Below are 22,714 nucleotides of genomic sequence, written 5' to 3'. Positions count from 1 at the left end.
TGGCAGGACAAAGTCACAGCAGCTACCTCCACAGTTCAGTCACTGGGTTTGGACATGCAGCATGCAGCGGGACCCGGCAGACGGGCCGGACACGACACTCACAGCCAGGTTGATGAAGCCTCCTGGAGGAGGAAGGGAAGCGCGGCGAGGTTCGGGAGTAACGATCCACACAAGGCACTTAGCAGGCGGGAAAATCTGTGTGTCTGTGAGGCGGGTAACGCAGCTAAAAGCAGAACAAAATGTCATAATTTCACATCTTAATTCTCCCTTTTTTGTTTTTATTGTTTGGTTTGCAGAATGTGAGCCTTTAAAAGACTGCACTGCAAAAACGCAAAATTTTTCCAAGAATTTTTGGTCCAGTTTCTGGAGCAAATATCTTAGTAAAGTTGAAATGAAACAAAACTAACTTAAAATGAACTTTTCAGCAAAATGTTAGCGCTTGTTCCTTAATATTGATGAAAAAATACTTATTTCACAAGACATTTTTCCATGTGAAATAATCTGCTAATGGAACAAATACTTTGTCATCTATATTAAGGAATGAATTACTTAAAACAAGCTCCAATATCTGGTTGAAAAGTTACTTATAACTTGGTCTTAAGAAATTGAAACAACACTAAAATTACTAAGACTTTATGTTTTTGCAGTGCAGATTGAATTTCTAAATTATGTCAACATCTTGTCAGTTTAAGAAGGAAATCCACAGAACAGGAATAAAATAAAATAAAATAAAATAAAGGTCTGAACATCAGATCACAGCACGCTGAATCTTAATGAGACATTTCAAAACACCAAACGAGTCTGACAGGGATACGCGACACCTTCACATGAACAGTGGATGCAGACTTTATGGTGTATTTAATATAATATTGCTCATATTCCAGCAGTTTGCAGATGGCATTTCTCAGCACTGAGACACAGAAGTGACGTCAAACTGGAAGGAAACCAGCGCTGATCTCCGACTCACTCCGCCGCCATCTTCTCAATATGTTCGCTCAGCAGCTGGTATTGCTCTGCAGGTGGAAAAATAAAAATAAAACGAGTAAATAAAAATAAAATAATGTAAATAATTACTAAAGTAGTGGTCAGCTGTAGCCCTAGTTGAAAATACACACAACATGCAATGGGATAGTCAAAGTCCAGACCTGTGCAGAAACAAATGATACACACTGCTGGGTCATGTAAAAAATAAAAGAAAACATAATGAAGAACTAGAGGAGCTTGACCTTCATTCAGGTTCCCGATGACCGCCTGCTTCTTCAGGAAGTCGTTACAGAGTTTTTTACTCAGACCGAACGCCAACATGTTGTGGGTGAAAGTCCTGAAAACACAAACAGTAAAAAAAGAAAACATGCTACAAAAACAACTTCAGCCAGAATCAAGTTTCAATACTTTCGTCAATGTTAAGGAATTCTTTATGAAAGCTCATATTTCGTCTTATTCCAATTTTACTAAGATATTTGCACTGGAAACCAGAAGCACTTGGTCAGGTTTTGTGTTTTTGCAGTGTTCCTCACCCCAGCTGGCCAAAAGTGATGTTCTCATCGATTTTCAAGCTTTCTTCTCTCTCCTTCGGGGTCAAGTGATGCCACTTCTCCCTGCAGATCACACAGAGCCGCAATCAGCTTTGACCTCTGACCGGCCCCTTCGTCTTCGCCACGGCAACAGCTCAGGGCTGGGTGTCAAAGCAGCACCAAGCGAAAATGATTGAGCGTCAAACCACAGGCGGTGGCGTGACCGCGAAGCAACAGGATGTTTGACACGTTGCAAACAAAAAAACACAACCCAGAAATAGAGCTTCAGACATTAACAATGACATCCAACCCTGGGACTGTAAACTGCTGCGGTTGCTACACATGAAATGCGTCGGCCATCAGCAGCAGCACAGCAACAAATGATTCCTCCACCGAGAATCATCGTTGGTCCGTCGCAACCAGATGAGGAGCAAAAACTGAAAACAGCAGCAGGAAAGGTTTCCATGCCTGCACACACCAACAGCAGAGACATGAAGCGCTGCTACAAAAGGCATCGCAGATCAATCACAAAAATAATACTGAGTAATGAGATATGGGATTGGTGAACAACAATAACTGGATCTCAGTGCAACGAGCTCCACAGATCAGCCACACTTTCCAGCAGAGACACCATTCAAAGTTTAAGCAGTTCACAGAAAGCTGGACTTTATCCCACTGAAATTGTGTTTTAATACTTTTTACACTTTGATGATTTTTTTTTTTCAGATTTCCCAGATAATGTCCCACACACTAGATTCCAAGCCTGTAAAATATTCAGAAAAATTTGATTTGAACCACTTTCATGCCCACATATGTTTCATCTCCACATATTCATTTTACACATAAAATTGTTGGGATTTCTGTCAACTTTCATCTATTGTGTCTCCCAGTGCTATAGACTTGAACGTTTTCTGACAAATAAGCCCAGAATGAAGATCTCGCATAACTTGTGGTCAAAAGTCATAAAAATGTACGTGTGTGGCCACCAGAGGGTTTTGCCTGCCATGGTTAAATAATTTTTATATAAATTATAGGAGCTACCACACAACTACTGTTTATTTGCGGTTTGTGTTGTTGTCTGCCTCTGATAAAAAATAAATAAATGCTGCTTTAGGCTCCTCCCACTTCCAGCTCCCACAAAAGGAGGGAATCGCCATGGAAACCAGTAACTGCATTTTCAGTCTGTTGACTTAGTATGCCTACAAAGTCTCTCTTCTGATTATAAATGATTATTATCTGTATTCCTAGTATTAAAAGACTCAAAGGGCAAACAGGAAGTGATTTAGTTTGGAGATTCAAAGAACTAAAGTTTGTTCCTAAAAGAGCCAAAAGAATAAAATTATTAATTCAGTTGGGATCAAATAATTTTTTCAAATTTAATTAGATGCTTTATGCACCTAAAACAGTGATGTTCAAAGTGTGGTCCGAGGGCCATTTGTGGCCCGCTTTATAATTTTATGCGGTCCTCGATCACGATTCCAGAATGGAGCAAACCTGGTCTCATGCCCCATTTTTAAAAAATAGTCAGATTTTTACTAATCAAATGTTAAAATAGAAATATTTCTGATTTGTTAACCAGATTTCTTCATTCATCTAACTTCTGCACGCAGAGAAACACAAACATCCGTCAACTTGGATGCCTCCGCCCGTTTATATTAATACAGCAAAATGTTTTAGATTTAGCTTCTATTTTTTGTCCTTTTTTAGCCCAAAAATACAAAACCAATCCCATAAAATTATGAACTGTGTGCATGCCTTTTGATAGTGCAAGACTTTTTTTTTTACTATTAGGCCATTGCAATAAAATATTACTTGTTTATTTAATGATTGAGCAGATAAAATAAAAAGGTACAAAAAATTATTTTTGTTTAATTTTATTTTAAAAAAAATCTATATTTTGTGATTCCATAAATGCCTTCCCTAAATGCCACTGCTGGAAAATTCAATGCTGTTGCAGGTTTTGACCTTTAAAAACTGAAACAGATGTGATTTGATTTCCTCAAGGCAATTAAGAAATGCTGTTGACCGGAATGGGACATATAGAGACAGAAAATCTCTTTCGATGCTCAGGTTTGGACCAAAAACGCAAAATAACTCAAGTAAATGTTTAGCTTTTATTATGATTTTTTTTTTTAGAAATCCGGGAACCTACATTTCAATCAAATAATCTACTTTAATCCCAACATTACGTCATCCATATGGTGGAAATGTCCTGCAGAGGAAAGCACAGAGGCGAGCAGAAGGAACATGCAGATGGAGAAGACGTCTCATTTTCAGGCAGATCGTTGGTGTGAACATGCAGTGAGCTGTGAAGAAGCAGAGAGCACCTTCAGAGTCGACTGCTCCCCATTAAAATATATTTATCGCTGCAGTCATTTCACAACCTGTCTGTGCACTCTGTGGCTGCGATGCGTTTGCTCACCAGGGGGCGACACAAGAATCACAGAAGCAGGGAGACAACAGCATGCCAAGAGACGAAGACGGCACAGAAATATCGAAAGCAAAACTAGAGACTGCTAAACAAACCTTAAATTACTAAATCTAGTTAGTTAAAACAAGAACGACAAGTTGATCTCTGACTAAAATATTTAATAATGTGTCTCATATTGTCCTTCCCAGAACCTGTCCAGAAGATTAACGATTGATCCGCAAATGCGAGATGTCTAAAGATTAAACTTCATAACAATCCAGTTATTTCTGACTGAATCCTCTAAAAAAGGCCCCAACTGCACAGAGTCAAAAGAGCCTGTGGGGGCGCTGCACCAAGGAAGCGACATGAAAGCCTCTGAAGAAGATGCTTAGCGCAACTTACTTGTATTTACCCAGAATGCCCTGCATTATAGTCTTTTTGCTGCTTTTGGAGCGGTCTCCGGTCGACGCCAAAGTTTGTTAAGATCGAAGTGAGACCGAGGTTTGTAGGTGAACCAGTTTGCTTTTATGGTCTGCATCAGAGTTCGATTGCACGTTCACATCTCCCCAAACAAACCGGACTTTCAAGACAAATGAACTGGAGTTTGATTAAGGCGGACTAAACGAGGCTGGTGTGAAAGCAGCCTAGATCTTCAACAACAGGAGTCCATAGTGAAGCACGGTGGTGGCACCATGATGTGGGAAGTTTTATTTTAAGGTTTTGTTGGCTCTAGTGGCCTTTATCTGAAAGTAGCCAGACAGGAAAGAGGGCAATGAGAGAGGAAGAAGACATGTGGCAAATGTCACCAGGCTGGGAATCGAACCTGCGACCACCGCCAAGAGAATCATGGCCTCAAAACGTGTGTCGTGCTTTGCTCCTGCGCCACCGCTGCCCCAAGGTGTGGGAAGTTTTTATAGCAAAATTTAAAAACATAAAAAACAGCCAGGTATTATTCATGAAGCCCGCTTTTCCAGAATGATAAACATAAAAATGTTTAAGTTTTGACTGTTTGTGTTGGTCAGATGCCACCCAACAAATAAAGGGGCGTGTTGCATTGCTTCTCTCTGAGTTATAACAATAACTGCACCGCAGTCCTCTACCTACTTAAATCCTACCATTTTCTCTCATTTATGCCTTCGTTAGAGCCTAAAGGAAGGACAGACCTCTTGTCTTTCTCTGCGTCCTGCGCTCCACTGCCCGGTAGCAAGGCACAAGGAAACAAAGAGTCACAGTCAACAAGCAGAAAGAGTCAGAAACGGCGTTTTAGTCAGAAAGGGAGGAGAAGCAGAGACAGAAGACAAAAAAGCGTCACTCCAGACCCTCAAAACTTCCCCAAACAGAGTCGGAAACATTTCCACACTTCTCGTCCTGACTCACCTCGTGGTCGGAGATCTCTTCGTCCGCTCACAGTGGACGGCGTCGAAGAACGCCGCGTTCCAGAACCTCAGCGTGTGCCTGAAACAGACGGAGCGTTCACATGTTTTCCTCCAACACCAACAGCATGAGCTCCACTCGGCCTGTCGCAATAATCAGTAAATCAATTAATCAATTAATCGCAGGATAAACCAAAACAAGCTCAATTGTTTCCATTCTTATGATTTATCCTTTTTCTCTTTTCTCCCTTTCTACCAAAAGCTGGAATAAATGAAATAATTTGAGCAATTTGAGTTATTATATTATTATTTAAAATTAAACCTAAAACAACAGAAGTTTAGTCTGATTTAACTTCAGAAGGCGATTTGTGTTTTTTTTTCATTTTGTTAGGTGTATGAAAATATCTGGTTTCAACTGTAAACATTTTCCAAATTTAGGTTTTGAATCAAGCGTTGCGTTGCACCTCATTACAAAACTGTGCAGTTTGAGTATCAAGGACTTTATACAGAATTCAAGCACTTTCCAGACCTTGAAAAAAACCCACCTAATTGAAATTAAATTATTTTCAAGCAAAAGTATGAATCCTGTTTTTATATAAAACATTTTGTACCAGATGGGCTGCTGTTTCAGGTGAGTGTACAGATAAATCTTTTCTCCTTTCTTCTCTTCTGGAGCCTCTGATCCTGGAGAAAATAAATTAAAAACATGGAAGAGTTTATTTTTATATATATTTATTTATTAACTGAAAGTGGAGAATGCAGACTGATTGCTGCTGTATTTTACCTGGTGACTTGGGTTTCACCTCAACGGAGCCTTCACTGTCCTCAGAAAACGCAGGAATGGAGACACATGAGAAAGTTTTAATGGAAAGAGCTGAAAAACAGACGTGTTGCTGTCACTCACTCAGACCTGGGAGCCATTGTGCTCCTCAGTTTGCTCTCCAGGCCTCCGAAGAAGCCTTTGACGTCAGTTTTTGATGTGTTTTTCAGAAGGCGCTCTGCAGCGTCTTTCTTCCCCGACAGCCAGGAGTTCGCCTTGTTCAGGTACGAGTCCAGGCCTGCCTGCGGGTTACCGCGGTCCAGCAGGTCAGAGGGAGACGGCGGGCACTTTCCTGCACAGGAGGCATGCAGACGGAGAAGTTACAGTAACGATCTGAGAAAATAAATTCATTCTATTGACCGTTTGCACGTGACGTCACGCTATCCAGAACTTCACCATGACGGCTTCAAAGCCTGTCAAAAAACAGGCAGTCGGTGGCGTAACATCACTTTTATTTTGTTGATTTCAATTTAAAGATGGTCACAATGTGCTGCGCGGTCGGCTGCATAAACAGACAGGGATAGAAACAAACTTGTCATTTTATTTCATAAGTTTTAACAGGAAAAGGATAGCAGCCACCAATAACGATGACTGTCAGAACTCGGTGAAATCATGGATTTGCAGCAAACATGTTTTACAAGATAAGAAGATTAATGTTCATATACTTTATAGGTAAGTCTGATTGGAAAGATATCAAATATTGCTTTATGGAGAATTTATGCCTCTAACCCTTAGTAACCACGGTTAGAGGTTAGTACTGGTTTATATAAATAAGAAAGAAAAAATACAGCAAATAATCGGAGGATATTTCTGCTTTCTAAGTTGTAACTCTATTGCCGACTGGAAAAAGAAATAAAAAAGTCGCCTTTGAGGATTTACCATCAGCTATCTGTGGTTGGGTTTCTGCAGACAGGTTCATCTCACGGGTCATTACAGAACAGCAGCTCGGTGTGAAAACACCTCAACAGTATTTGGCAACACCTAGACCAGCTGCAGCTCAGTGGACAGGCAATGAAAACAGTTTTTAATCCTTTGGCTCAAAGAGCCTTTAAACAAACAGCCGGCTGCTTTTCTTTGGATCGAGTTTCGTTCTTGTTCTCGTGCGTCTGAGCGAAGCTTCCTGCTGCAGGTTCACCACCGGATGAAGCAGAAACGCCTAGGTGGAGCAACCTGGAGAGCCAGCTGCATGTTGATGCAATGCAGTGTGTACTAATCACACAAGGCCTCCTGCTTGCATAAGCAGAAATGTGGCTTTTATTTGTGGTGTTGCTGCAAGAGAGCAAACCAGAGGTGGTAACCGTCTGAATCAGCACAGGGTGATGCAAACAGCTGGCTGCCGTTCCTGCTGCAACGCAGTTTGAGACGCAGTCAACTTTAACTCGGCGAGATCATTTAGATCCGGGTGTCCAAACTGTGGCCCCGGGGCCATTTGTGGACCTTGGTGTGATTTTAGTAATTCAAGATCGATACAAATTTGTGCAGTACAGGTGTTAATGCAAACTTTTAATCAGGGTAAAATTGTAGCCAACATTATTTTCATATAATATAGAAAATGATGCTGTTAACACAAAGTGTGTGTCTTTTTATAACCAATTTTTAAATAATAAGTAGAAACACATCAATGTTTACTGAAAAGTTGCTAAATCAGATTTTATTGAATTTATAAAACTTGGTGAAATATAACAAGCACTTTGACTCAAATCTTATTCTTATAAGAGAATAAATTTGTTCAATCAAGCCCAAATAGAAACTAGATGAAATTTCTTTTAAGTTTTGGATCTACAATGAATTACAAACAACAAAACCAAACAACTTCCATTGCTTGACTTTATTGTAAACTTTCCAATTTTTATTTTCTTATTTAAAAAACAATTTTGGCCCAGAAGTTCTTTGGACTTGTTGAGTTTGGCCTAAATGACTGAGTAACTGATCAAATTATTAATTATTAATTAACATTTAAAAATTACATCATCAGACAGACCAAAATATAAAGAAGTGAAAAATTTGGTATTGTAAGGTAAAAAACAAACAACAATATGTAACAAAAAAATAACAAAATCCGGCAAGATAATTTTTTCCAAATCAGTTTCTTTTCATGAAAAACTGTAACAAGAACTGCAGCTGTGTGTCTGTGTCTGTGTCTTTTTTGGATAAAACTTGTTTGTTTTTCATTCAGTGGGTAGAAAATCCAGAAATTTTACTAAAGTAAGAGTAGAAATACTTCAAAATAAAATTACTCAAGTAACAGTAAAAAGCACAGCATAGTAAAAGTACTCCTAAAAGTAATTTTTTCCCCCAAAAAGTTACTCAAGTAAATGTAACTGAGTAGATGTAACTAGTTACTATCCAACTCTGCTGGTCTTCCTTAACTGAAGCCAGTCGTAAGAGAAACAAAGATGGCGGAGGTTACATCTCTGAACAGGAAAGTGACACGATTCAGAGTCCGGTGTGGGATGCAAAATACTCTTTATGTGGTTCTGTTTAGAAATATGGAAGCACGTAAGGTTCTAAGTTACATAAGTTAAGTTTCACTTTAACCTAATTAAGGTGAAAGGTGTTCTTTGGGAGTGTTTGTAATTAAACTGACAGAAACTGAAGGACAACTTTAAAAAAGTGATAAATATTTTAGTAATACATCAGCAGGAAGGAGGAGTGTTTCCAGGTGGAAGCGGATCTTACCGATGTAGTAATACGTGAAGCACATGGTCATGAGGTTTTTCGCCGGGCTGTAGTCGTCCATCTGGTAACATCTGTAAAAACAGAAGTGGATTATGAATGTTCTGCTCTGGAGCTGCAACATCTCATCTCACATAAACCAAACAAGGCAGGAAAACGTTTTAACTGTTGAGTAATTCAGTAAAAACTCTGAATTATTCAGATTATTTGAAATCAGATCCAGGTCTTCCTCATCGTTTTGTTTTCTCCTCCAGGACTCATCGATCATTTCTCTTATTTAGCAGAAGCGGGTTATTACACCACCTGCTTCGTTATTTCCTGTCAAACTCAGTGAAAACACGTTGAATCCAGACATACTCACTCAAACAGAACAACGGCAAATGACTGGACCAGCCTGTAGAACGTGGCTTCGCTCACACATTTGGAGTGGCAGCGCTGCAAAAACAGAATAACTGAGTTACGTCTTTCTGCTGCACACCTTTAAACGCTTTAAAGATGTTATTTTACCAAAAAACATTAAGACAAAACATTTTAAGACTACATGAAATGTGACTGAGGTCCAGCTAAATAAAGAAACAATGTTTCTCCATTTTCAGAGAAAGCAAAATAATCTAACATCTACCAGAACATTAAGATTATTATGGTGAAGGTAACTAAAAACAAAATCTGTAGGAATTTTGATGATTGTCTATGGAGCTGCTGCCTTAAAATTGAACATATGCAGCCTTTTCACTTGCAAACTCATCAAGAATTTTTATTTGATTTTAATAGTTTTATCTATGAGCTAAGGCAATTAGCTGGATTATACATTTTTAAATGCAATTTTGGTTACAGAGACTTTATAATCCATTTTAATTATTGATGTTTCAGTTGTTTTGTTTATTTTCATTTTCAATATTTAAAATCTTTTTCAGTTTCACTGTTAAGTATTAAGATATTCACGTGTGAGACGGTGTACTTGCATTGATTTTCCATTATTACTTTTATTTTAGTTGAAAATAGTCTCAAAATGACAATATTATCATTTAATTGCAATAATTTATGTTCTCAGTCTTATTGTTAAGCTTGTCAGTAAAAAATCCATTAAACTAATTTCCTAAAAAGGGATAGTAAAATTATCACTGCCTCAGAAAATGCTGAGTCACTGGTTGCTATGGTGATTCATTCTGTTCCTATAATGAGAGTGAATGAGAGCTTTGGGAGTACGCTCTCTGCACTCTGGACTGATTTGACCAAAAACTGTAAGTCCTACAGCAGTGGGAGATGCACCGGGTGAAACTAGAGAAAAATACCTACGTTTTGATGTATAAACTGCATAAGTGGAAATGAAACTATGGACATGAAAGCAGTTTGAATTTAAAAAAAACCTCTGAATATTACACAGGGTCAGAATCTAGAGTGTGTGACATCGTCATTCTTGGCTGAACTTTCCGTAAGAAAATCTTAATAAATTCACCATGATTGAGTGAAAACCATGAACTGTAGCAAAATATGAGTTCAGTGAAGTAAAGTCTAACTTTCTGTAAGATGATTAAATTTTAAATGATGCGTTTGCCGTGTGGGACGGCTAAACTGTGAAGCTCTAAACAGCCTGGGTTTCCTCAGTGCTTTTACTAACATCACATTTTGTTAATGTGGCAAATTTTGGTGTGTTTTTTTAAAAAGAAATGTAAATTTATCACTTCAAAAGGTCACAGCTCATTCCCACAGTGAGTTTTACTGACACTGTTAGAAAAGTTCAGAGGGAAACAGACAAAAAGAAATACAAGGGAAAGAAATAATTCATTTTTTTTATTTTCTAGTCTTAACGTAAATAAATATATTCTTTAAAACCAATCTGTGAATAAAAAGAATAATTAAATACAATGTGAGAAAATATTCTTGAGGTTTGAGCTCTAAAATAAAAAAGGAAATGGTGTCAGGATGTAGCTTTTCAGCAGTTTTGTCCCTGTGTTACGTCTTCTCCCTTAAACTTCAGTGATGTTATGATGTTTTTAGGCGGTCAGCCATGACATCTGGACGCACTCACCTGGGCGCTGACGTATTTGGCAAACCATTCCCTGCCTTTTCCGTTCTCTCCGCTGCACAGCTCTCCAAACCTCGCCTTCTCTTCCTGGTCAAAGTCCTCCCTGCAAAACAAACAGCTCAGCTGCAATTCATCAAATCTGTGGGAAACATTTGGTGTGGCTGGTTTCCACACACACCCCCACAAACACCCGCTTTCTCATCCCACAGTGTGTCTGATCATTTCCAAAATTCAACATCGTTCAGGGCTGTCCTGCAGTTTTAAATTCTCTTTTTCAGATTCTGTAAAAATATACAGAGAATTCGGACTTGCTTATCGCTAATAAAAGATGAAGCAGGTCAATACGCCGATGTTGATGCATGTAATCCTTAAACACTGGCTGGGTGGTGAGCGCAGCAGACCAGCAGGTCACCAGGTTTGGTCCAGAGATGATTATTAATCTGGTCAGGACTGAAAGGAAAAGCAACAGAAAACGAAAAGGAAAAGTCTGAAATATGAAACAAAATGTGACGTGGTATTTAGAGAAGCTCGTTTCAACTCTTCACCCCGACAGTCGTCGCCCCGAGGGGATCAGATGGCGAGTCATGAGTTTTTAAAGAGACTCGATGTTTCTGGTTATTGCGGGAGATAAAACGAGGACAACGAACCAGGGAAGGCGTTCCGAGAAATCCTCCTGCTGGCTTTTATTAGTATCTGTATCGATCCCGATATTGAAAAAAAAAATAGATTGGTTATTGGTGACAATGCACCAGATCCATAACGACAGATCTATTCAGTCTATTTCTGTGCCTTGTGCTCTGAGCGCTTTATTATTTATTTTACATTATATTTAGGATTTTCTAACTACACTTTCTGAGCCATTTTAAAGGTTTATTGCATTTTTTTAACATTTGACCAAGGTGGTCAGCATATTGGTGTTTTCTTTTCACATTTTTGACCAAGATTGTGAAGCGGTTGGTGTATCCGAGTGTGCTGTACTGTTACAGAGATAGCAAATAAATTTGAAATTGATGTAATTATGTCTGTGTTTTAAAAAAACAAAAACATTCAGCTCTGTTTTTCTAAATTGGATTCGTGTTGGTTGATAGTAAACCTCAGATACCTGCATCGGTACCAGTTACACCAGTTATTTCAGGAGAAATCAGCCAAAATTCCAGGAAACTATTGTGAGAAGAAACATAAAACATTTGACTCAAACACTACAGGGCTGTTTTGAGGCAACAGATCGGACTGCTCTTTGCCAGCCACATGAATCTTATTCATTAATTTCCCTTAGGAATCAATAAGGCATTTTGATACAAAGACTATACCTCTTCTTGTAAAAACTGGACAAACTATCCAACATCCAGTTCATTAACCAGTTTCGTTACCCCAACATATCACTAGGTGTAATTTTATGTCAAAAGGTGAAGTATGGAATAAAGGTTGTTGTTCCTTACTCTCCATGAAACACCTTCTCCACACAGACCTCCATGAACTGCCTCATCTCTGTTATTTCGTCATCTGCGTCCTCGACGGCTCACAGTGGCGAGGACGCAGAGGAATGGGTCAAAATTTCATTAAACTATTGTGAAAAGCTTGTGGACGGAAACTTAAAACATTTGACTCGAACCCTACTGGGCTGTTGAGGCTACAGATCGGGTTGCTCTTTGCCAGTCACACGGATTTTACTTGTTTAATTAATTTTCCTTAGGGATCAATAAGATATTTTTGATACAAAAAACTACAAATCTTCTTGTAAAATCTGGACCACAGATCCAACATCAGCTTCATTACCCCAAGATAACACTCTGTCGTTTTAATGAGGTCAGAAGGTGCGATATGGAATAAAGGTTGTCATTCCTTACTTTCCGTGAAACACCTTCTCCACGTAGGCCTTCATGAACTGCCTCCTCTCTATCGACTCGGTGTCTGCGTCCTCGCCGCTGTGAGCCGACGAGGACGATGACCGCCTCAGTTCCCAGTCAAGAGACGGCGGGTCCATGTCGTTCTCGCTGTCCGCAGACTCCGTGGCGTCGCTGTCCTCGTTGTGTCCGTCCGCCCGCTGGGAGCCGGCTTTGGTTGGAGCCAGGGGTTCTGGTAGGAACGGGGCCTGATGAACGGACGACCGCGGCTCGGGGGAGAAAACGTCCGAGTGGGCCTGGTGATGAGGCTCCACGCAGAGAGACGAGGCCGCTGATGGCTGATCAAAGTCTATCAGGTTGTCCATGTTGGAGGTTTGTCTCTTTGTATGAAGTCAGGAAGAGGTTTTTATAGAAACATGTGGATGGAGGACCAGCTGGGGGCTTCAGCTGAGGGGAAACGTCTCACTAGGTCTGGATGGTCATCTCGCTCCCTGAGGACTGCAACCTCAAGAGAAGTCATGAAACAAACACATCTGTGGACAAAACAAAGGTAATCAGCACAAATGTTTCAAGAGGCAACTTAAATCTCTGTCAAGACACATGGATGGGTCAGCAGGCAAAGACTCAACAAATGAACCGTAAAACTGAAATATCTCCAACTGTTTGATCTGCAGATACCAGCTGGGAAGTCCAGACATCACCTGAAGTTAATGAAACATTTATCTGTGGTTTCTGCCAGAAGCAGATGTCTCAAATGGCAAAAGGGTCTGCACATCTGCAAGATGAATTCTGGATGTTTGGTTGATATAAACAGAATATTTCAGCAAGAACTCAAAGAAAAACACAAACCGGCAGAAATTAATTATTCATTTATCACCCATTTCTCTTCTTTCCTTCAATTGCCTTTCTTTTTTCCATTGTTTGTCACTTCTTTTCCTTTATTTGTTCTTTCACTCCTCCCTAATTGTCTCCATCACATTTTGGTCTCTAATTCCTCCCTTTAGTCATTCTATGATTCCCTCTTTTGTTTGTTTCCTTCATTGTTTGTTAGTTTCTGTCTTCACTTTTTGATTCTCTAGTTTGTTTCTTCGACTATTGGTGTCTCTCTTTGTTAGTTTCTTCCTTTGTTAGTTTTTCATTTTTAGTTTCCCATTTTCTTTGTCAGTTATTTTTATAGTTTTTCTCTTTGTCAGTTTGTTAGTTTCTTTGTTTGTAACTCGGGTTTGTTTCTTATTAATTTGTTTTCTTCCTTCCAACATAAAATTGTCTTGTAAATTCGCTTCAATTCAATTAATTTCATTCAAAATTACTTTATTCGTCCCAAAGGGAAATCAAACGCTGACAAAACTCATCATCCAAGCTTTTGTAGAGTCGTTGTGATGCTGTGGGCAGGAAGGCTCTCCAGTAGCAGTCAGTGTTGAAGCCTCTGACTGAAGAAGTTTCTTCCCTAGTCTCTTGTTCCATTCTTTTACTTCAGTCCTTGTTCCTTTCTTTTCTTTTTTCCTCCTGACTTTTTTTTTCTTGATTGCCTTTTAAAACAGCATCAATGGATGCTGGAAGAAACTACATGACAAATGAAGGTTTGTTAAAACAAATTTCCTTCTACCTCTAAAAATGCTGTCGAAAGATAAATAAAAACATGTTTTTATTAAGCTATGAAAGAAAAAATGTATTTTCTGTTGCACTTGAAATCTGTGCAGGTCATCAAAAGCCATCAAAGAAGAAATAAAGGTTTTAAACCAGAAAAGATGCAAAAGCTCCTGGATGACATTTAGCCTCAGTTTTAAATCTGAACGCCGTAAAACTGAAACATTGACGGTTCTGCTTCTCATTAGAGATTTAAGAAAAAAACAGGAAACTGTTAACAGAAAAAGCAAAGTCAGAGCAGTCAAATCTGAACTTCTCATTTGCGCAGCAGTTTTCTGCAGAGCTCTGGTTGACAATAAAGCAGCAGTGTCACTGTGATCGTTTCCCTCCCAGCTCGGTGAAAAAGAACTGAACGGAACCTTTGTATTGGCTGAACTAATCGGTTTTAGCTGTTCTTTGGTCCGAAGCTGTAATGTCGTTACTCTGAACACAGACTGGAGCCGTGGGGTTTGTTTGATCTGCAGGTCTGAGGATGACGTGGTTACATAATTCACTGTATCACCCGGGGGAAAACACCCAGACAATCAGCAAAATAAAAAAAGATCAGCATGCTGGTGTGGAAATGTTTCTGCAGAGACAAATTCTGCATCGTCTTTTTTAATCATTAAAAACAATAACCACATTAATTCATCACAATATAAAAAAGAAAAAAAAATCTTCTGTATTTTAGCTCTAAATGATGAGCTGACCTGTCATCTTATCAGCTCCGGCCTACAGCCTGAACTGATCCGATCTGCAAACTGAATGCTATAAAAGAGGAGCAGATGTGTTGAAATCACGTCTTCTGGCCTCAGCAATGGCTTCCTGCGAAGAAAAGCTGCAGCATCAGCACTCTGCATCACATGCAGGAAACTACTGCTGAGAATATTGCATCGCAAATACGTTTTCTGGTTCATCAAGGAGTTCAGGTAGAGAGATTTAGCTGCAGAAATGAAGGTTCAAAAGCTGCTTTTCTCCAACAAAACCATCAAGAAGCGTAAAAAAATCAATGAAAGATTTTATTACATTAAAATGCAGTTTTACTGATGTTTTCTTGCATCTTGAAGCTTGATTTTATTACATTATTACATAATGCAGCGTTACTGGGACGGTGCAAAGGTAATTCATCAGATGAATCCTCCTTGTTCCTGATCGTTTGGGAAAACCAAACGAGAATATGTGGTGCAAAATGGAGAATCCCAAACTATGTTCCGGGTCTAAACTTCCTCCCAGTTCTGCAGTTTTATGCAAGAAAAGCCCAGAATCAAAATGTCCATCAAGACCAACATGTTTCAGCAATCCAGGAAGGGTTTGGCGATGATGTGGATGTTTCAACATGGTGGACGAATGAGTCAAAACGGTAAAGAGATCAAAACAGAGGGTCAAAGGTCAGAAGACTGAACCAGACTGAGAACCAGTGGTCTGTTTTCACAAAGCTGAACAAAGTGGGATCAACTCCGAGCTGGGGCTGGGCAATAAAAAGATTTGATCAATTAATCTAATTTTTGCCTTTTTTATTCACCAATGGATTATTTTGTTTATTTTAGCTTAGAGCTTAATACACTGAAAATAAGACAAAACTAACAAACTTTCAAACAAAATATATGAACCTTAATATTTTTTTAAAAGTCCTACTTACTGCCAATGGAACTGGTGCTTTTTAAAATCAATATTCAAGAATTAGTGACTTTAAACAAGCTTCTATACCTTGGCAAAAATTTTGTTGTAAGTTAGTTTTAGATATTTGCACTAGAAACTTGACAAAAATCCTCAGTAAGATTTTGTTTTTGCAGGGTGAAAGTTATTTCTGTCATTTCTGTTCAGTTTTCACAGAATACCTTCTGTTTGAGTCACTGATGTCAGCAGAATAACTAAAACAGAAGTCTGCTTTTTGCTTATTTACACATTTATATAAGCAAAAAACGGAATATTGTCACTCTTCCAACAGGCGGAGCTGCATGGAGCTCATTGGTATGAAGTGCAAGGAAAAGGAAACAAGGAAAGGAGACGGTGATCTGCCCGGAAACTGACTCAGATGTAGCTGTTCATGCTGGAAATCTGCACTAAACAGAGCTCAGATGCTGCTTGGAGGAACTGGAAACACAACCAGGAAGTGGCCGTACGGCCGCATGCAAAAACATACTGCCTTTAGAACAAGCTCTCATGTCTTGCTGAGCATTTAATAGCAAGTTGCAATTATTTCAAGTGAATTAAGATATTTGCTGTAGAAACTAGATAAAAAATACTTTGTAAGATTTTCTATTTTTGCAGTTAATCTTCAGTTTAACATACTGTATATACAGTATATATATATATATATATATATATATATATATATATATATATATAAAATATGTACAGATTTAATGGTAGCACTATTGGCATATAGCCAGCATTGGGTTTGGATCTCTGCATGATGTTCTTCTCGCAATCCTAAAATATAACTGTTAGGTTGGTTTGTCTCTGTAAATTGCCCTGTGAGAGTGTGTGTGTGTGTGTGTGTGTGTGTGTGTGTGTGTGTGTGTGTGTGTGTGTGGGGTGTGTGTGTGTGTAGGCCTGTTCCAATAAGCAATAAATCAATTAATCGCATGATAAATTAAAACAAGCTCAATAATTTCCATTTGTATGATTTATAGATTTTCTCTTTTCTCTCTTTCTTCCAAAAACTGGATGACTAAAGTCGTCAGCCTGGTGATTTGGTCTCAACCAGCTCCTTGTCTTGAAGACCAGAAACTTCATAATTCATTCTATTTGCTGTTTCTGTTGTTTTGTTTTGTTTTATTTCGGATTTAAATTGTCTTACAGTGTTAAATATGCAGTAGAATTTAAAGTTTATTGATCTTTCAGAATGTGTTCTTGCGTTATTATTATGCAATTAACATTAAATTACCTGAAAATAGTCTCAAAACAACAATATTATTGTTTATCGCAATAGCAATTTATCGCCCAGCAACATATATTATAGTCACCAGCCTCTGTATGTCTCTCCAGGCTTTTCTTTCTTGTTGCAGACTGAATATAGATGTAAAGACGATGTGGAGGCAGAGTGAACATCAGGCCTGCAGTCAAACAGCTTCACTGAAGGTGTGAGACGCTGCTAGTCACGACTTTCCCCTCCACGCTCCAGCGTGACGGCTGCAGAGCTCCTGCTCAGCAGTCAGTCGTGATTTCCTGCTCAGGAGGGACAGCAGCACCAGAATCACCTGCCGGCCTGCGTCCTTCCCTTCCTGTCCTGCTGCACAGCAACGCTGACTGGAAACGAGGCGTTTCTGCTTCCGTGAGCAGAAACGGGAGATTCCCATCCCCCCGTCAACATGATCAGACACTCAGTGACATCGAGGGAAACCGCGTTTCTCCTGACAAGCTTGAGTGTCTGACCTGCACTGGATGATCGCAAGTCTCTAAAAACCAGCAGGAAACATTAAAGAAAGGAGCGCACTGCAAAAACACAAAATCCAACCAAGAGTATTTAAGTTACCTTTGGAATTAATAAAGTATTTATGAATTTGAATTAAATTGGAAAGTATTTTTGCCTAGTTGATAGTGCAAATATCTTATACTTGGATTAGGACAAAATCAACTTACAAGTAACTTTTCAGCAAGAAGTAGAAGCCTGTTTAAGTAAATAAAAAAGTAATTCTATTGGCAGATTATTTTACTTATAACAACAAGGCCTGTCACAATAACAAATGTTGCTAGACAATAAAATGTCCCAGAATTTATTGCGATAAACAATAAAATTGTTGTTTAGAGACAATTTCCAAGTAATATAATGGTAATGGCATAATAATTATAATAATTAATCAATAATTAATCAGAATTTCTTCTGAAACTGGAAGACACTTTAAATAACCAAATTAAATAAACCAAACAGAAACAACAAATTAAATTAATTATGAAGTTGCTGTAAGCAAAATTGTCCTTAATAAAAGGAGCTAGTTGAGTCCAAATCACCAGACTGAAGACTTCAGTCATCCAGTTTTTGGTAGAAAGAAAGAAAAGAGAAAAATAAATATTCATGCAATTTGACATTATTGAGCTTGTTTTCATTTATTATGCTTTTAATTGATTTATTGCTTATTATGACCGGCCTAAAAACAAGAAGGAAAATATGCTGAGAGCAAAATAATCTTCCAGTGGAACAAGTACTTTTTCATCAATACTAAGAAATTATTTATCTAAAACAAACTCTTATATCTTGCTGAAAAGTTACTTGTAAGTTAGTTCAAGTGTACTAAGAAATTTGCATCTCTTAGTATTAAAAAATATTTAGTAGGATTTTGTGTTTTTGCAGTGCAGAGCCCAGCAGCTCTGCACCCTTTCCATGTATCTCTGTCACCTCAGCTTTATGAACCATATGCAGCAAATGCAGATATATGCAGGATATCGCTTCAGGGTAGCTGCGCTGTCCCTTTCCCGGAGTCATCGCTGAACAAAACTCATCCTCAGGAGAGCAGGACCCGATCCCCACCTCGGGACTTCCTGACCCACAATCCTTCAGTGTCCTTCTGCAATCTGAGAGTTTTTAGGTAGCTCCCATTATAGCGTCTCCCAATCGCCGAAGCAGCACCAGTGAAAGCCACCTTGTGTTCGCAAAAGAGCATTTTCTTCTTTGCTTCTTGTTTACACCAACACCTGACATGCGACACGTTTCTATTGTTTAACCAAATGGATCCATTTCATGATCCAGCAGGTCTTCTGTCCAACAATATCAACACGGATCTTTACGGTGACTCAGAATATTTCTAAGTAAATCATTAATCTTTTCCACAACCGAGTCAAATGCAACAACTGAACGCCAGAAAGTCATCAGGCTACGTTCACACCACGATCCATGTACGACGTTTTCAGTCTGAATCACCCAGTTCTGACCTTTTCACCCCCAAAAATCACATTTTTGCCACCTCCACTTGTCAAACTTGTTTTCAAAGCGTCTGCTGTCTGAACGGCCATGTCGCATTTTATCAGATTTTTTCGTCGTTGACGTGAGACATGGGTCATAATTCTGCGCCAGAAGAAACCAGATATGGTAAATCTGGATGTAAACACTGCTAAACCACAAAACCTTATGACATTTTTGTCTAGTGCAAATATCTTAGTTAGTACACTTGAAATAAGACAAAGGTAACTTAAAAGTAACTTCCTGTCAAGATATAGGAGCTTCTTTTAGCTCAATAATTCCTTAATATTGATAAAAGTGTTTTTACAGTGAACAACGGCTGAAAATTGTAATAATGAACTTTTGAAAGAAGTCTGCGCCACCAAATCACATCACAATCCCATCCCTGTCAGCCAAGACTGCACATCCAACAGATTCATCGACAGAAGCTGCATTCAAAGCTCCACAAAAGGCCGTCGCCATTAGCTGCGATTGCTTTTCATTAGCTTCCTTTGTCTTAATATGACTTTGTGACGATACAGTTGGCCACCACTGCTGAATAATTTACAATCAATCCATAAAAGTCTTCATCCATTACTACTTCTGTAAGCAAGTCGCTGTGAAGTAGTAAAACGCTCTCACAGAAGTCTGACTTAGAACCAACAAGCAAAAAAAGAAATAATTAAAAATTAATAACTTCCTTTGTGAACGTAGACTTAGAGAAGCAACTGTTGCTACCAATCAATCTGGGAAGGATTTACAAGACAATTTCCAAACTGTTTGAGCTCCATAATCCAACAGAGAGAAACATTTAAGATAGCAGTCAAATCTTTGGTCTAGTTTTTAGTTTAAATGTCTTAGCACACTTGAAAAATTTATCTACAAGTAACTTTTTAGCAAGCTATATGAACTTGTTTAAAGTAAAACAAAATTATATTGATGAAAAAAGTAGTAGTTCCACCAGCAAATTTTTCATTTATAGTAAGACATTTTTCCATGTTATAAGTGAAATAATCTGCCAATGAAAAGTTAAATAAATGAATATAAATTAGTTTGGTGTCATTTCAAGTGTACTAAGATTTTTACACTAGAAACTAAACAAAAAATACTTTTAGATATTTTGTGTTTTTGCAGTGCAGTGATGTGAAAGGAAGCTTTAGAAAGACTGTTGTTGGTGCTGCAGCATGAGGAATGTTGGATGAACTGTACCAGGACGTGTTTGGCTGATTATCACCGCCTCTCGCTGGCGGTGACAACTTTTTATCAGCTCCTTTCGCCGGTGAGTGGGAGCGACATTTCTCTGAGACACCTCTGAGTTACTGTCAGCTGAAATACGATTACAGGCTCAGACTGCAGAGATCCACTCAAACGCTCCTGGTTTACTGCAGCTCAAATGGATTCGCTCTGATTGTGTTGTGCAATTAGACTTTAAGTCAAACATGGAGCTGAAGCAAAAAAAGGAGAAGTGTTTGACGGCATATGAGTTACTGCTTGAGTTTACAAGTGAGGTTATAAACTTATACAGCTCTGAAAAAAACAAAGAGCACTCTGCAGTGAACCCCATTGAAAACCTCCTGGTTATTCCACTAAATATTGATTTCTGAACCATTCCTGAGTTAAAACATTAGTATTGTTGTTTCTAAATAGATATGAACTTGTTATCTTTGCATTATTTGAGGTCTGAAAGCACTGCATCTTTGGTAGATTATTTTACTTATAAAGTCTTGATATAAGTGAAATAATCTGCTAATGGAACTAACACTTGTTTGTCAATTTTCAGGAATCATTTACTTAAAACAAGCTCCTATATCTTGCAGAAAAGATATTTGTAAGTTTTGTCTTATTTCAAGTGCACTAATATATTTGCACTAGAAACTAGACCATAAATATTTGGTAAGACTTTGTGTTTTTGCAGTGTAGGGAGGCTGTGCATGCTGGGAAAAAACGCTAAGAGGAAATCATGCTCCATGTGCACGTCAAGATAAGCAGAGTTTCTGCCAGTCAAGCCGGCAAAGTGCATTCCTAAAAACATGCCGGATGAATTCCTTACATGGCGAAAGATTAACACAGACTTCCAACCCTGAGGAATTGGTTTACAGAATTTCTGATTTAAGAAACAAACATTTTAATTAAAGTCTGTTTTGTTTGAGTCAAAATAAGTTTAAAAATTCCATCCATCCATCCATCCATTATCTGAACCTGCTTGTCCTTGCAGGGTCACACGCAGAAAGACGAACGCAGAAACAGCACAACCAGCTACTTTAATGATTAAATAAATAGATAAAGAAAAAATAAAATAGTATTTAAAAAATGTTGCAAAAATAAATAATCTGCACTTTCAAAAATAATTATTTTGAACCACATATTTCCCAAGCAGGCAGGTGAGTTTCCATTGTGATTTCTGCTCATTTTCTATAAGCACAACCCAAAATGAAAATTACTCACAGAACAAAACACCCAGTCCACATCCATTCTTACTTTACCATTTGCAGTCTTAATAAAAATATTAATTAATTTGCTTGACAGAAATATAAACTGTTTCAAGTTGATCATCTACAGTTGATGAACCTTGAGTCATTTTCTTGTGATGGTTTCTCCAGCTACATTGTGTAACATTTAAAAAAATTGTTTTATGTTTTCGGATCAGAATTAGATTTTCACATCATTTCTCCAGTAACTTTACCATTTCTGCATAATATTTTCACCCAAATATTTTTCACTCCAGCCTGTGGAGTCTGACTTCTGAACCATGGGAATAATAAATAGAAAATAATTCTGTCATTTTCTACTCAGAATTAATGCACCTACAGGACTTAATACAAAGCAATGTGTAAAAACAAATTAATCCTATGTAAGAGAATAAAGATCAGAGCAATTCGGCTTACTTTGCAAAACACAGAACCTTTACTGTTTACCTAAACTAAACTATTTTTAAACCAATTCAATGAATGATAAAAGGAATGAAGTCCCAATCTGCTACAAATAAAACAAGCTTAGTGGATGAAACACCAGCCGAATCCAGCTGTTTATACAGTCTGTTAAAATACAATTTTGAGTCTGGTGGTACCTGGACTGGATTTGGGTCAGAGCGCTATAAGAGCACAAACTGGAGCATTTCTGAAGGAGGATCGGTTCCTGCAGGAAGCGGCAGAGAGTAAACACAAACAGCTGACGTTTCCTGGAGAACCGAGTCGTGCTGTGACCACAGCATGTCCGTGGAGCTCTGTGCGGGGTCACGGGGGTCACCCACAGAGACACAAACCCATAGCAACACACAGCAGAGGTCAAGGAACCAGAACCGAACTCCACTGTGACCCCGGGGCCATTCAGACTCACAGACAGGATGAAACGTGACTTCCGGTGAAGTAAACATGAGGAATTCAAAATAAAACAACAGCGTGACAGACAGCTGTACCTGAACGAACCGTTCCACGGAGTCCGGACACAACAGTAAGCCCACTCTCCGTGTTTCTACGGATCAACCTCCTCCACTGTGAGACTGTACTCTGCTGCGCATGCGCCAGTAGATGCGACGACGAAGACAGG

The 22,714-nt window shown here is 38.6% G+C and overlaps 1 protein-coding gene across 5 annotated transcripts; it reads right to left on the bottom strand.

Annotated features, from left to right (window-relative positions):
- Positions 1 to 440: 440 nt before the first annotated feature.
- Positions 441 to 22,683, bottom strand: kiaa0513 (KIAA0513 ortholog). 5 transcript variants are annotated; one of them, XM_023326662.1, is made up of 13 exons: positions 22,584 to 22,683; positions 12,667 to 13,196; positions 10,823 to 10,922; positions 9,155 to 9,228; positions 8,797 to 8,867; positions 6,202 to 6,409; positions 6,082 to 6,116; positions 5,909 to 5,981; positions 5,302 to 5,379; positions 5,040 to 5,117; positions 1,518 to 1,598; positions 1,227 to 1,321; positions 441 to 1,013 (listed from the first exon to the last, which is right to left on the bottom strand). In XM_023326662.1, exons 2-13 carry the CDS (start codon positions 13,026 to 13,028, stop codon positions 964 to 966), a joined length of 1,305 nt encoding a protein of 434 aa, XP_023182430.1. In that variant the 5' UTR covers positions 13,029 to 13,196; positions 22,584 to 22,683; the 3' UTR covers positions 441 to 963. The 5 variants fall into 5 exon arrangements, with proteins under 5 accessions (XP_023182430.1, XP_005795853.1, XP_023182437.1 ...); XM_005795796.2 differs by having other exon boundaries at positions 5,088 to 5,117; XM_023326669.1 differs by having other exon boundaries at positions 6,208 to 6,409.
- Between the last annotated feature and the right edge of the window lie 31 nt (positions 22,684 to 22,714).

The sequence above is a fragment of the Xiphophorus maculatus genome, chromosome 2 (genome assembly GCF_002775205.1).
Source record: "Xiphophorus maculatus strain JP 163 A chromosome 2, X_maculatus-5.0-male, whole genome shotgun sequence".
NCBI classification, from domain to species: domain Eukaryota; kingdom Metazoa; phylum Chordata; class Actinopteri; order Cyprinodontiformes; family Poeciliidae; genus Xiphophorus; species Xiphophorus maculatus.
This window is presented reverse-complemented; position numbering and strand designations above follow the sequence as displayed.